Raw genomic sequence first — 16219 nt, 5'->3', positions numbered from 1 at the left:
ATTTATATGTAAATGATTGCTACAAAAGAATTGTAAAGAGAGAAAGCAAAAAAAGATAGAAAGATTGTTATTGTTTGTCTTTTCATGTAAAGGAAAAGAAAAAAAAAAAAAAAAAAAAAAAATAGAACTATAAAAAGAAACTTCCATGAGTTTATCCGATGTATTGTTCGTTTAAAAAAAGGAAAAACATAAAATCATATGACCGATAGTATGAGGAAAAGGGCAGAGAATAAAAAGGACGTGCTATGTGCAATTGTTATAATTATGTTTTGGGGGCAATCGAGTGGAGGACATCCGGTTTATCTTCAAACAATACGTACATACGTGCGAGGAGAAGAAAATTTTCCATGTAATACACGCGCATGCGCGCATTCACATACATAACTGCGTTGTTTAATATTGATAAGGATTAAAAATAAAAAAAAAACTGATTATTCAGGAAATTAACTAATTGTCCATCGTCACTTCCTTGCTCTACGTATTCATTATTAATGTCATTATTTTTTTTTTTTTTTTTTCATACGTTTTTCCATCGTATAAAAAAAAATTATTTGTTTAAAAAATATTTCTCTCGTAAGCTAAATTGTCATCACTGATATATAAATTAATCTAGCCGGAGTTATCTGTCTTTTTTTTTCTTGTTTTAACTTTTAATAACAAACAAAATTCACATGTTATAATAGAAATGTAATTAATTATAATAATAGAAACTAATTGATGGCTCATTATTACGTATTCTTCTTTTTTTTTTTTTTTTTAGCGACAAAAGTGAATCATATGTTAAATATCGAATTATTCTTGTTTATAAATTTAACTGAATTTAATTTAAAGAATAGAATTTTACGATTGTGTTAATTATAATTTTTACAAAGAAATTCATTTATTATAAAAAAGAAAAGAAAAAAAAAAAAATAAAAAAACCAATTAAAAAGTTTTTCAATTCGTAATTTACTATTTCTAACAACAAAATGGAATCACAAGTGAACCGTAAAAGTATTTATATTTATTAATTAATCGAACTTAATAAAAAGAATAAAAATATATTATTACGTTAACTATAGTTATATAGTAAACTATTATTTGTTAAATGGCATTTCGCATTTGAACATCCGTTAAAGACCAACACGTGAAAGCGAACAAATGTCAAGGCTCTTTTTGATACACCAAGCATATAAAAATTCTCGAAGTTCGAAGAAAATTTTATATTACGTAGTTTCTATCATATATTACGTAATACACCATATATATATATATATATATATATATATATATATATATTTCTTTTATCAGTATCATAAATCTATGCTAACTTTATTTACAAACTATATTTTCTTTTCTTTTTATCAGTAACAAAAATCTATGACTTCTATCTAATTTCATTTTCAAACTATTTGTTATTACAATATATATATATATATATATTTCTTTTATATAATGTAAAATATTTCTTAAATATTTTTAACAAGTATAAAAATTAAAGTATTTAGAAATGTTTCTATAATTTTACTGATACATAATAAATTTGTTTGATTATGTAATCATGATATTATTAAAATGTTTAAATGTATATTGATTTCTATAAATTAGATGGTATAAATTAGAGAAATAACAGGAGAATATGTGTCTTCTTCTCTCTCCTGTTTACTTTCGAGGACCGGTAAAGATGATAAAAGGCCGAGAAGAACACGGCAGAGTTCATAGTCGTTCTTTAGTAATCGTTAAGGAAAGTTCGCTTGCTTCGAAGGAGTTCCAATGGCCACGTATTCGATCATCCATTTGCTCATCGCCTACGGCTTTTTTGCCGTCGCACTATGTGAGTATATTTTATTGCGACGTATTCGAGAAAGTGAAAGATTCATTCGCGATAAATTACTATTGGAAGATGTAAGTGCTTTCTCTATATAAAGTTATGATAGGGATGAACAACCTATCTTAACCATTGAAAATATTTAATATAATTATTTCCTTATTTTGTTCTTTTTTTTTTTTTTTTTACACATTTTATTCATAATACTTATCTTAATTTTATTTCTCTTCGACTTAGTTATACACTAATTGTTTAATAATAATAATAATAAATTAGCTTTAAATAATAATATCAAAATGTAAAATATGATTTTATAAAAGTGATTTATCAATAGAATTATTTATATAATAATTATTTTAAAATATATTAGCTCGTTATTATAAAAACAAATTAAATATGAATGATAAAAATGTTTTAACTCACCAAAACAATTTATATTATGCGATGAAGCCTGGAAGATTTCACCGGATAAATTCTCGCCTTTGACATTTTATAATATCTTTGAAAAAGCAGGAGTAAGACGAGATATTGCGTAAAGGATATGCATGTAATGCTAATGAATGCAGGTTTCTCGCGGAGGTCAAGCGTAATGCGAACTATCGAAATTCTTTGAACGTTTGAAGGTCGTACATGAAACATATACGTGAATATAATATATGAAGAAGATCAGTATCAGATTCGTTATAAATCGTCTAATACCCAGGCTCGTATTACCAACAATGTATGACACATGAAATATACCTACTACTTGATTAGAATGTTAGAAGTGATGATTATCTATATATCATAAATTTCTTTAAATTATATTAGGTGGACCGGAAAGTAATGTAGTTTCTGCGCATGTCGATATTTGATTGTGATCAAAAATAAAAACTTGTTAAAAATTTATTCGTTTGAATTTAATTTAAAAAAGCGACATTACTTTTCAGTCTCCCTAATATTATATAATAGAAACATATATATAAATATATATATATATATAAATATAATAAAAATATATATTTTATCTATGTTCAAATTACCTTAATTTTCTTTGTGTAGGCATCAGCCAGTATCAAACACATTCAAAAACTCAACAATCAAATCATCTAGTAGCATCAACTAGACAAGTTTCACAAGGATCATGTCCGGAAAAGAACGGACGTTTCGCAGTTCAATCTCAATGCGATGCATACATCGAATGTATCGATGGTGTTCCAGAAGAGAAACTTTGCCCTGAAGGCTTAGTTTTCAATCCTGACGCACGTTTCAATTATCCTTGCGGATATCCCATTGATGTTAATTGCGAAGGCAGACCAAACAGACGTGAGTAATACTATTCACTTTATTTTTCCTTTTAATTATTTCTTTGTATACATATATATATTCTCCTTCATATCTGAAAATTATATTATATGTTATTATAATTCTTTCATTTATATTATATTAATATTATATTATATTATATTCATTAATATTATATTAATTAATAAAAATAATATATAAATTTTCTATGAAACATTATTAGAGCCAGCACAACCAACTGAAGATTGTCCACATCAGTATGGATACTTCAAAGTTGGCGATCATCAAAATTGTGGACAATTTATGAATTGTGCCGATGGTAGAGGATATGTTTTTGATTGTCCCGAAGGATTAGCTTTTAATCCAGAATCATATCGATGTGACTGGCCTGATCAAGTACCAGATTGTGATGCCGAAGGTCAGTTAGAATTTCCATATTAAATTTTTGTACATTATCATTTGTTAGATAAATGTGTTTAATTATTTCTCAATAAATTCTATAGCTTTTCTTGGCTTTCGATGTCCGGAGATCAAAGAAAGTTCATTTTTGGGTGGTGAAATAAAATTTTATCGTAGTACTCATGATTGTCAGCATTATTATATCTGTGTTAATGGACATCCACGTTTGCTAAACTGTGGCGAAGGAAATGCATTTAATGAGCTTATTGATGCCTGTGATGCTGCAGAAAATGTTACTGGATGGTTAGTAATATAATTATTTCTAACTTATTCATTTTTTTCCTTCTACAATTTAATATCGTCTCTTTGATATTAATCATTCATAATATTAATATAATCTTATGATTATATTTCAATTACAGCGCTCCGGAAGCCACTAATTTAATCTCATCTAATATTCATCCAACAAGATTGTTCTGAAACTGAAAATTTATTTCGACCCTTTAAGCAGACTGTATTATACTTCGAACATTATGAAATGTTCAATTTAATGAACAATATTGAAATATAAATAGATCAAATTCAAGATACCTTAATGTAATACAAATGTATACTATAATAATGCAACGTAATAATGTAAATATTTATTTTTAATCAATATAGAGATATATTTTTCTAATAGGTAATGTCTACTTGAAATACTGGATGCAGATCTGTGTATTATCAAAATATATTATATAGGAAATTATTAAGATTATGATTAATATGTCAGCATATATATGATGCTTTATACCAATGATCAATATCATTAATGTTCCAGCTATTATAATTCTTATTATATAAAACATAAATACATGAAATAAATCTTCTTATATTTATAAATAGTCATTTATTGATAATTTACATTGTATGCTCTGACAGCGACTTGTTTCTCTTTATATAATATCAATGTTCTCATAGATTAATTATACTCTATTATTAAGAAATAATAAACTTTTTCATATTTCTTGCATTGTCTTTAAATAAATTATTTTATGGAATGATTTTATAACAATTTATTAATGCAATATTAACTTCAATAAAAAAACAAGAAGTATTAATAATTATATTATCATATCTAGTTTAACTTAAAATTGTTATTAGATTTTAGTCTTTTTCTTTTTTTTTTTTTTTTTTTATATATATATATATGTATATATATATATCTATATAATAGTTACGGAATATGCGTCGATTCTGCTTTTTCTTGCATGTTGAAAATTTGGTATATCAATTGCTAATTACTTAACTCCATGGAAGAAGAAAAATAAATATGATTTTTTTTTTTTATTTACATTCATTCCCTGCGTTGTAAAATATTTGATAATACTTGAGAAGAATTTTCTTTCATTTTAATATCATCTTCCTCGTCCGAAGTAAAATCTGTAGTTAATAAATTAATTAAGGAACTAGATTTTTGTGTTAATAAAGGTAAATTCGCATCAATTCCATCTTCCTTTTTAGAGCTGTTACTTGGTAATGAATTATCACTTAGTTCTAAACTTTCAATCACCTTACTTCTATTAAGTAATACTTTTTGAATAACGTGAAGTATAATTCCGCCGAGGCACAATAACAGACCTACAAAATTTAGGCCACTTATACGATCACCTTTCCATTCGAAAGCTAATATCAATATGCATATTTCCTGCAATATAAAATATGTTAATCGTTTGAAAAAAAAAAAAAAATAGAACAGAAAAGATACAGAATAAAAGTTTGATTCAATATTTATAATTTACCTTAAATATTCCTGTAACAGAAAGCGTTAGACTAGAGGTATATGTGACAACTAAAAATTCTGTTATTTCCATAACAAATGCTAAAATTGCTCCAGAATTGACTGCAGCTACAGTTAACATAATTGGTTCAAAATTGTTCCAATTAATGCTCTTAAGATTATTATACATTTCTGGACCTAAAATGAAATGTGCATTCAAATTTTTTAATAATAGATACTTTAAACTTCCAGAAGTTCCATTTTGTGAAAAATGATATTCTTAAAACTAAAATATTAGTGCAATATTATGATAATATTCGCATTCATAAAAAAATTACATAGCTCGTAATTAGTAGAACATGTTTTTTGTTACCCTCAAACCATAATGTAATAGGTATTACTGGTAGCAACATCCATGGTTGCATATAATAAATCATATCTATTGGATTTCGAAGACCCAATTTAGATTTTTGCATTATGACTTGAGCCATAGTCCATCTGAGACCACTTGAGAATGATGCCAAAAGACATAATATAAACCCAAGCACATGAAACTGAGTGGATTTATAAGTGAACATGAATAAGCCCCCTGATATTGTTGCTACTATGGCTATTAAAGACCATGACTGAAACAAATGCTCTAATAATTTGTTTTATTCGATAAAAAAATTGCATCGAATAAACATTTCTTACAAAATATTAGTTTTATTTTAGTATTCTTGTCTAAAAATTTTTAGTAACTAAATTAAGATTTATCAAAAGAATGAAGAACAATTTCTTACCTTTTTTTCAAGTTTAAATATAAGAGAAAATCCAAGAATAAAAACTATGGTACTGGATTTTGTCATAGTGTATCTAGAATTTTTATTTTTATACATTTATATAGTAGGATTTTAAAGATTAATTAAAAAGCTACTTATACTCACAGAGATATCGTAATTAATGCAATTGACCAATTTGATAGAGCGACATCAAATCCGCTAGCTATGCCTGGAGGTGCTAGTGAACATATTATATTTTGCCAAGTAAGTTTGACATGATATTGTGGTCCTTTGTAACATAATCTAATGCAACGTATTAATGCAGACAATGCAAATTTTACAAATAAATGACAGGTTACCGCTCCAAGAGGAAAATTGAAACCCTGAAATTATAATAATTAAAAAAAAAAAAAAAAAGAAGAAGAAGAAGAAGAATATTATTGCCCCTTCTTTTAAAATATTTACTATGTTCTTTGATAAGCATTTAAGAAATATCACTTACATATGTTTTGAAAAGCCATTTCTGATAAAAAGTAAGTCCTATAGATAAAACAAAATAAATAGAAATTATTAAAATCGTTTGTACGGCACCTATACAAGGTTCCTTTTTCGGTATATTTTGATAATCTTGTGTATTTTGAGAGGACAAATAATATAAAGTATCATCCTTCTTAACTATTTGATATTTAATACTTGACCTAGACATTTCTTTAAATCTGGTATGATCTATATAAAAAGTAGTATTGTATTAAAAACAATTTAATTAATAATTGATTTTTTAGAAGGTAAAAAATTTTAATATATTGACCTTGCAGTGTACTAACTACTGAACTTCTTATTTTTCCTTGTCACTTTTATGTTACCCCATAAATAATTGAAAGATACATAATATAATTTGTATACGTTAAGCTTTGCATCCAGTTTATCCAATAAATTTAATATCTTCTTTGCAGTATTTAAAATCTTCTTTTCAATACTTAACATTAAACATACTGCAAAAAAAGATAATTCATATTAAAATATAAATCACTGGCTAATAAAAAGAACATATTCATTATAATAGTTACAAAAATATATTAATTATAATAAACGGATAAACTTTATACAAAATATTTTAATTCCTAAAGTAAGAACTTATATTTGGGATTACTTTATTCAATTGTTTATCTTAATAATTTATATCAAAAGATTTATTGATAATCAATAATACAGAAAGAACAATATTCTTTACAGTTTTATAAAATATTGCAACAAAATAAAAATCAATCAAATAAATACATGATTTTAATATATTATTTAAAAGTAATATTTGCAATTAAAATTATATTAATGTGTAAATACCTGGTATTTTTATATAAATTATAATTATGTATTACTTTGACCAAATAATTTTATGTACGACTTAATTGCCTTGATTCATGTTAAAATATACACACCAATCGTACTATTATCAAACCATACACTGCACAAGATATTCCATTCGTTATCACATTGAGTATATCCGATGACGATAATGTCCATATGCTATTTAAAGTACCACCAATTTATCCTGAAAACAAAGGAAAACATACGTAAGTGCACAAACACCCATAGAAAACAAAATTACGTTGATTAGATATTTGATAAGAGCAAAATTAAAAAGTTTGATTTTAGGTTTATTCAATTTGACATATGTTCGTCAAGAAAAAAAGAAGAAATTCAGAAACATGAAGGAAATATTTTAAAAGATGAATTATCTAAGTTGGAAGAAAACTACCTTCTATCTAAGATGACAGAGAATAAAAATTTAACAAAGCCTTTATAACAGAAAAATTTTTAGGAAAGATAAGTATTGCTACCTCAGTGCCCTCTTCATTGATATCGAATGCCGTTTAAATTAAGCGCGCGAATTATAATAAAACATTCAAAATAAATATTGAATCCAATGATGCAAATATTATCGATAAATATCAAGTAATATCATTTTTATTAATATGATCGTGATATTTACATAAGCTTTAATACAATAATAATGTTAGAATTGACAGTATTATTTCATTACGATGTCATTTCAATAATAAAAAGATATACTGAGGCAGCATTTCAAATTATATTATTATATATTATCTCGATAATATATTTTTCTCGATAGTAGTTTTCTTTTCATGATTATTTTTTATAATAAGTATTTTTTATAAAACTTTCAACATTTTCTACAATCAGACTTAATTGGCATTGGATACTGTCCTGGATAACGAGATCTAATAAATTTTCCAGGTGGGCAAATTGGCCATGGGGTAACAAGACATTGTGGTTGACCTTGGCATTGAGTTAATGGACACGAGTCCTGAAGCCCATTTCTATGCAAACACATACATTTTGAATATAAAATTCCACCACGCATTTCAGGAAACTTTAAGTCTGTTATCCTCTAAAATAGATTTTTATATTTTTCAAAAATTACAATTGCTAATGTTTAAATTAATTCTACTTTTATAGTTTTTACTAACTGATGTTTTTCTGCAACCACTTTTTAAACTACTGTCTATATGTCTAATTTCTTTCTTGCTATATTGACATTGACTTTTATCCTTAAAAACTGTCTTGTCAACAGGTATCATTATATATAATGGTTCTTGTTGCTTTTCTATTTTTTGTTTTAATAATTGCATTTTGTTGTGGCTATACAATAAATATATTATCATATTAAAAAAAAAGAAAAAAAAAGAGAAAAAGAAATTTAATACACAGTAAAAAATTATTTTTTGATATAACTTATCGTGAACTAACCATTCTAAAGCTTTCACTACAGCTTTCAAACCACAAATAATGTCAGCTGGGTCAATAGTTTGAGTTTCAGACATACTGCTAATTTTGTATTATGTTGAACGGATTTAAAATTTGTTTATTTCATACTTAATAATTTTGTAATAAATTTAAATGTTGTTGGCCCAAACTTGTTGAATTTAAAGGAATATTAAAGAGTAAGTTACTACTAATAGTTTTGTTTTGTTTTTGAATATTAGTTGTTATGGGAATGTTAATTTCTTTTTCCTTTTTTTTTTCTTTTTTTTTTTTCATTCATTCTTTGGCATAATCTACGTGGAAATTTTATTAAGATAAAACATTATACATATTGTAAATAGTAATTACCATAATATAATATTATAACGTGAATAGAAAAAAAAATTTTTTATTTCATTTCCGTATTTATAAGGCAAATCAAAAAACAAATGTAATTATATTACGTACGTATATAATATTGCAATAATTTATTTATAATCTATAATTAAATTTTTTAATTTTTTACTATTTATTATATTTACTATTATTAAAAACATTATAAAAAAAAAAGATATAATAAGCTAAAAGATATACATATATATATAAGCTAATATACACGTATATTACGTATGTAATGATATACAGGGTTATAGTTTCATATATTCATATAGGGTTGTTACTATATAAATACAGTAATTTCAAATAACGAAACTTTTAAGGGTGGCCAATATTGGATTAGAATTAACTAAAAACGTACTACACAAACATTGTTTATACTTCTATTATCATCAAATTTTATAAGTTCTATGCATGCATAATTACTAGATACACATGCAGTTATTATATACAAATGTTACCAAAATCTTTATAAAGTAAAAATTTGGACATTATTACAAAATTCACTCAGATTCATAACTAATTAAACTAATTCTTGTTATAAAATATAGCAATACTTATGGCACTGTATATAACATGGGAGCGTTAATGTAATATTTTTGCTGGATTATTTTTATTCATTTTTTATGTAATTTCTAAATTTTTTTATAATCGATTTTATTTAACTATGTTAGCATATAAATAAAATAGATTATATAAATTAGAATTGTATAATCAATAAATTTGATTAAAATTTTTAATGTTTTTTTATAAATAAAGAATAGTCACTACTATATTCAACACTGTAATATTAAACTTATTGTTGCATAAAATTAAAACTATCCATACATATTTATTAACATTATAAGTTCACTTGATCATTCTATTCATATCTATAATAAAAAAAAAAAAAAAAAAAAAAAAAAAATCAAGAAATAAAAATATAATATCTCCATTTGTACTCTCTAATATTGACTTTAATATATTATTTTTACATAGATTTTATTGAAATTATTTTGATTGCACAACTATAAAAATTACCGATATATTCATGCAACTATCAATTTGGGAATACATATTATATGCTATATATATTTAGTTTATAGCATTGCTATGCTATTTTATAAATTCTAAAGAATCTGTCAATAAGCATACTTTTATTAAATGTAAATGTTCATATTTTCATGCAAGATGACACTAACGTATTGATGAAATACCACTGAATTGTGCGAACTGTTATATGAGAGAATGCAATTTTTTATATTGTTTAAGGTAATGATACATAATTAAAAAAAGAAAATTACTTAATATTATCTAAAATATTAAATGATATTTAATGTAAAAAAATTTTTATCTTATAAAAAATTAAATAGTATTGTTTGTAAAATGTTTACAAATAAGGAACTGATCTTTATGTAAATATAAGTTATAAGGTTAAATATAAATCAAATAAAATAGAAAGTATAATTCTATAAATGATAACATTTAAAACATCATATATTTACCACAAATATTTAAAGTAAATATATGTAATTAGTTCTCAATTTCTAATTCTCCATATGAAATATTTACATTTACCATAATATTATAATAAAAACTAAATAATCATTTGAATCCGGATTTTGGCAGTACTAAGTAAATATTTATTAACAGTGTTTACCTATTTATTGCTTAATGTGTAATATCATTAATGAGATGTAATTATTTAATTGTGTAATTTACACAAATTATTTTAAATTATGTTAAATAATTGAAGTTTAAAATAAAGTAGAAAGAGTTGTACGTAATTGCAATTTAATAAAATTTAATAATAATTCTAACAACATAATAGTATCATGTCTATCATACGCCGAAATTCGGATTCTAATATCCACGTTTGCAAAATATCACAGATAATTATAGTACAAAATAAAATAAAGTAAAAAAGAAAAAAAAAATAATAATAATAAAGCTGCATACTTTAAACAGATCTCAAAGTGGTCCAGAAAAAAAATGTTTTAAAATGAGCAATCGTATTAAAGATTTTAGAGAAAACAAAACAAAAAAAAAATGTTTACATAAACATGGTTCTACAAATGTTTATTTTCTGATAAATAATGTGAATCCATGTTTATATAGACATTTTATTTTATATTTTCAAACACAATCGGTAAATTCGTTGATTTTATCTGCGACACCCTGTATATCAAATTAATTGATTTTTTTTTTTTTGTTTTTTTTTTCCTAAACTCGGCAGTCTTTGGTGTTTACAAATTGAAATAGTTGACAAATATAATTATACTGTATCGTTATATTACATGTAGGAACAATGGCTACATAAGCCACAAATCCAGGATTTGAGAAACATTGTCGTACTAACAACATTTTACTTTGACTATCTACCAAAAAATTTTTATAGAATAATATATATATTTCCAAGTATTAAATACTTTAATATTATACTGCCCAGTACACAAGAACGCGTTAACATGATTACTGTGTTTAAGCTTTTGAACACTGAGATATTGAACACAACATTGCAAAGCGAAATAATGAAATTATAAAGAGAATTGCGAAATATATATAATGATTACTATGTTATTAGATAAAAGCTAAAATTTTTTTCTTTTTTCGTTTTCTTTTTTTTTCCTTTTTTTTTCTTTTTTTTTTTAGTTAAAATTAAAACAAATATTTTAAAAGTGATGCAATTAGATCAGGTATCATGTCTATCACTCACATATTAATATTAAATAGACTTAACGGGCACATAGGCTAGACAAAATATTAAATAAAAAGATATTGATAAAGTTCTTCTTTCTATCAATAAAACATTTTTTTATACCTATAATCAATTTAAAAAAATTCTATTTTCCATATTCTTTTGTTTTCGACACAGTCAATTCAAAATGACCATTATCAGTATTTTTGAAATTTAATATTTAAACTAACATGAAAAATACAACAATCATTGTCATGTAATTAATTATTTCATTAAAGAGGATAATATTTCTGATAGAAGACTGAAGTATATCATAATGTCTTTTCTAATTGAAAATTAATCAATGTTAATATATACTGAAGTTCCTTTTTTTTAGCCTACTATTACCCTTTTGTAAGTATCACATTCATGTGGAAGAGATTAAAACTATTAACAACTTTTTTTCAATTTATATATGTTAAAGGAGTATCTACAATAGACAATGCCTTTATCCTGCATAAAACAAGAATAATATAAATACAAAGTTACAATGTTTACAGGAGCTTAGACGAATATGTTGATTTTGATATAACATAACTTAGATAATTTTAATTGATTTATGAATGAAAGTAATATATTTTACATTTGTATTTTTATATTAGCAAATTCCAAATATGAATAATATGTTCTCTTCTTCTTACAAAAAATATTACAGTCACTCTAATTAAATGAGTATTGTTCAACATATTACATTATAAATTAAGAACCACTTTGAAATGTTACTTTAAGATATATGCAGGGTACTAATATATCTGCTACTTTTAAGATAATTTCTAATTATAAAGCACCGTAAAAATATCTTTAACACAGTTCTTTTAATTAAGAATCTTTCCATAGTTGTTATAATTGCAGGAATGTAAAAATATGGAAACTGAATTAAAAAATCTGTACACTTGCAGTTTAAAGAGCACCATGGCTTCAGTCTATGTAGACAGTCCTTAGAACTTTCAACACATCCCATCTTATACACCAGTGCAATGGGAATACTGCTGAACAATAACACCTATAACTTTATCACACAAAGATAATTTAAAGTTAGATAATTACGGTATATTACATTTATGAATATGATTATGCTAACTGTATTATATACGCTTAGCAAAGTAAATGACCAGGCAGTTAATATTTTATCTCGAGCCCATTGTCATCTGGGAGTAGTTTCAGTATGCCTCATTTTATCAAATTGGCGACGATAATGGGCACGTCCTCTACCTCTGTTACGGTGTCCATGATTATTATGTCCATGATTATTATGCCCATGATGATTGTGATGAAATTGTCGTGGTTGGTTTTGAGTATTATTTGAAGATTGCTATAAAAAGTCATCAAGTATCTAAACATAATGAAATTCAATGGTAAAGAATAATATTATAAATGAACTGATATACCACTTGAGTGACTGATTGAGTAGATTGATTTGCATATGTGTTTAAGCTAGTGCTAGGTGGATTGAGTCTCTCTGTAGAAACAGCATTATCATCTTCGGTTCTTAGCAACATTTTTACTCCTTCCGCTTCTAAATCAATGATACCACCCCTTTGTTGTTGTCTCAAGTATAATGCAGCCATTTGCTTTTGAAGCTCTTTTAATTCTGCAGTAACTGAAAAGTCTGTGGCAGCTTCCACATCTATAGGAGGTGGAGCTGACCATAAACTTTCAACATCACAATGTATGGATTCCCGGCAAACAGGACAAATGGCCTAAATAAAAAATATCATTTACAAGCTCATTAGAAAGTATTATTTGCACGTACATTAAATATCTAAATTCTTTAATACCTGAAATTTATTAGTAGTATCTTGTTGCCATTGTGGTAGCTTCTCTTGCTCTTCTCTATAATAGCGTTCAGCTGCAGCAACATGTGCTGCCAAGCAATGAGAATGAAAGTAATGATAACATTCTGTTTTTGTAAATTCATCACCTTCTCGAAAACCATATAAGCAAACAGCGCATTGATCTGTAGGTAAGTTGCTTCTTGTAAGATGTTCTCTAATCATCTGATATTATTATAATAAAATTAGTTATATGATTGACACACGTTACATAATTTTTATAAGATATAAGAGAATTACAAAATGTTTATGTTATACCTCAATTAACTCAAACATTACTGGCTGTCCAATAAAATCTTTACATTTAGCTTCAGCATCTGATTGCATTAACCTTACTGTATCTTCATCTAATCCTCTTGGATTTCTTAAGCTAATATTGGGAGATATATCCGGATAACCATAAGGTAATTGAACAACAAGTGTAACACAGACATATTGAGATTGTGAATCTTCTCCAGTTGAGGGAAATAATATAGTTTCAATATATTCTGGCTCTCCTCTATAAACCCAACAATTTATTAATGTATGTGTTTATGAGTTTAGTCAAAATATATAATAAAAGTTACAATGAGCAAACATATAATTATATTATAGTTATAACTTTATATATTATTGTGACATTGCTGTCATTAGCTCTTACAATTTTATTAAGGAATTGCAGCTTCTATTGTAAAATTAATGTAAAATTGCAAAATATTTCATTAGAAAATTTTAAATATCATAAAAAAAGTTTTTTTTTTTTACTACCTGTCATTTTCTTTTATGCTTAGTTCGTCATCCAATAAAATTGCTTTTAAAGCTTCGATTTCATCCGTAACTCTGAAAGAATGAATAATCAAATATAATATGATATTACGTACTTTCCAATTTATTCGATATTATCCTATTACCTTTCATCTACCATTGAATCTGACATTCTCCCGAAAACAAATATTTCTCACTCGTGTTTCTTTACTCTCCTTTTGACTGTCTCGGGTACCTTACAAACGTCAATCGGCATATCAATATCAGCAACTTAAAATTCTACTTCTATCGTACGACTATTACCAACTAGACTAAAGTAAAGAAAAATTTGTATGGCCTTTGTTATTTAAATCTTTTTATAAAAGAATGTTTATTAGAAAATATATTAGAGAATTTGTTATAGCAACATAAGAAAACTATATAATTAAATTCATTTTAATTGGAATGTATGCAATTTAAATAAAAGGAAAACCTTTCGCCGGATTTCTAATTCAATTTTCAAATACATTTCCTCCACCTATCAAAGAGTTCATATGACCCCAATATATTATTTATACATTTATCGAAATATATTTAGATTATGAGAATTTAATAATGAATTAATTAGAAATTCATATAATTTAATTAAAAACAATTTATCTATTATTATATCCTATTTTTTTTTTAACATTTAATCAATTATTCAGATAATCCTTCCGACGCCATATTTCTATTTAGACGCGCCAATTTTTAAATACAAATCTTTTCTTTTTTTTTTTCAAAGCTACGATTAATATTGTATTTTTTATTCATTATGTTTATTATAATCATGTTTGTTTCGTATCTTTATTACTATGTTTCTTAATGACATATTTTTGTTTATAATTTGTTTATATATATATAAATATGGTACATATTCTAAATTCTTTGTTAAAGTATTAAAACTTAAAAAATAACTATATAAATATATATTTATTATTATATTATCAATATTTTCTAAAAATGTCTTGTGTAAAATATTCAAATGGCAATAACGATGGAGTTGCAGAAGCAATTGGAAATTGGGGTTTCTCTAATAAAACTTGTAGTAGCGGTCAAGAACTTCAACGTTTGAAATGTTTATTTGCAAAGATGGATTGTTTGTAAGAAAAATCTACTTGAAATATTTTTTTTTTTTTTTTTTTTTTTTTTAATTGATACTAATTCCTAATATATTCGAGGCGTACTACGAGACCTATGACGTATGTACAATATAATCGTAAAAATGATCCTGAAGCATGGCACGTTAAACCAAGTCCTGAAGAATGTAAACCTGCATGGGTATTTCCCGAAAATAGGCCATTGATTACTTACGATTCAACAGCAAATATTATGCTGGTGTCCAATTTTCATGATGTTGCATCTGATTTAATTTACAAGATACCTGGTAGAACATATATGTTTCAAGGTGTAAGTATAATGTTAATAAATTATTTTTATACATATATATATATATATATATATATGTGTGTGTATGTATATGTATATATGATTCATTAATTTTATTAAAAATAAATAAAGCAACTCGTTATATAATAATAATATACTTATCTTTGTTAATTTATTTTGTAGACACTTAAGTGGTATAGAAGAGGTCCAGATTGTTGTCCACAACCAAGTTGTTTAGCACCTCAATGTAAACCATTGTGTTATGTTTAAAAAATTGTATATTTTACTTACAAATAATACTTGTATCAATGTTTTCGCTGCAGTCCATAAGAAATAAACTTTTTGCAATCA

At 25.1% G+C, this 16219-nt stretch overlaps 4 protein-coding genes across 6 annotated transcripts; 2 read left to right on the top strand and 2 right to left on the bottom strand.

Annotated features, from left to right (window-relative positions):
- The first annotated feature begins 1557 nt into the window (after window positions 1-1557).
- On the top strand, window positions 1558-4372 carry LOC124429621 (protein obstructor-E-like). The gene is made up of 5 exons (XM_046975147.1): window positions 1558-1813; window positions 2849-3112; window positions 3315-3509; window positions 3595-3793; window positions 3913-4372. The coding sequence occupies exons 1-5, from the start codon at window positions 1753-1755 to the stop codon at window positions 3968-3970; spliced, it is 777 nt and encodes a 258-aa protein (XP_046831103.1). The 5' UTR covers window positions 1558-1752; the 3' UTR covers window positions 3971-4372.
- Window positions 4360-8102, bottom strand: LOC124429619 (solute carrier family 35 member C2). 3 transcript variants are annotated; one of them, XM_046975144.1, is made up of 10 exons: window positions 7767-8102; window positions 7352-7559; window positions 6819-7002; window positions 6513-6736; window positions 6176-6393; window positions 6032-6104; window positions 5623-5875; window positions 5272-5447; window positions 5043-5177; window positions 4360-4912 (listed from the first exon to the last, which is right to left on the bottom strand). In XM_046975144.1, the coding sequence occupies exons 4-10, from the start codon at window positions 6714-6716 to the stop codon at window positions 4877-4879; spliced, it is 1095 nt and encodes a 364-aa protein (XP_046831100.1). In that variant the 5' UTR covers window positions 6717-6736; window positions 6819-7002; window positions 7352-7559; window positions 7767-8102; the 3' UTR covers window positions 4360-4876. The 3 variants fall into 3 exon arrangements, with proteins under 3 accessions (XP_046831100.1, XP_046831098.1, XP_046831099.1); XM_046975142.1 differs by having other exon boundaries at window positions 4360-5177; window positions 7767-8101; XM_046975143.1 differs by lacking the exon at window positions 7767-8102 and adding an exon at window positions 7717-7733 and having other exon boundaries at window positions 4360-5177.
- Window positions 8103-9166: 1064 nt separating this feature from the next.
- LOC124429620 (E3 ubiquitin-protein ligase RNF25) lies at window positions 9167-14867 on the bottom strand. Its single transcript, XM_046975146.1, has 6 exons — window positions 14608-14867; window positions 14465-14536; window positions 13976-14216; window positions 13664-13882; window positions 13274-13585; window positions 9167-13197 (listed from the first exon to the last, which is right to left on the bottom strand). The coding sequence occupies exons 1-6, from the start codon at window positions 14631-14633 to the stop codon at window positions 13030-13032; spliced, it is 1038 nt and encodes a 345-aa protein (XP_046831102.1). The 5' UTR covers window positions 14634-14867; the 3' UTR covers window positions 9167-13029.
- A 497-nt stretch (window positions 14868-15364) lies between these two features.
- LOC124429622 lies at window positions 15365-16193 on the top strand. The gene is made up of 3 exons (XM_046975148.1): window positions 15365-15582; window positions 15661-15889; window positions 16052-16193. Exons 1-3 carry the CDS (start codon window positions 15443-15445, stop codon window positions 16136-16138), a joined length of 456 nt encoding a protein of 151 aa, XP_046831104.1. The 5' UTR covers window positions 15365-15442; the 3' UTR covers window positions 16139-16193.
- The last annotated feature ends 26 nt before the right edge of the window (window positions 16194-16219 follow it).

Source organism: Vespa crabro, chromosome 15 (assembly GCF_910589235.1).
Source record: "Vespa crabro chromosome 15, iyVesCrab1.2, whole genome shotgun sequence".
Classification (NCBI taxonomy): Eukaryota; Metazoa; Arthropoda; class Insecta; order Hymenoptera; family Vespidae; genus Vespa; species Vespa crabro.
The sequence above is the reverse complement of the archived record's forward strand: the minus strand, read 5'-3'. Positions and strand labels throughout refer to the sequence as shown.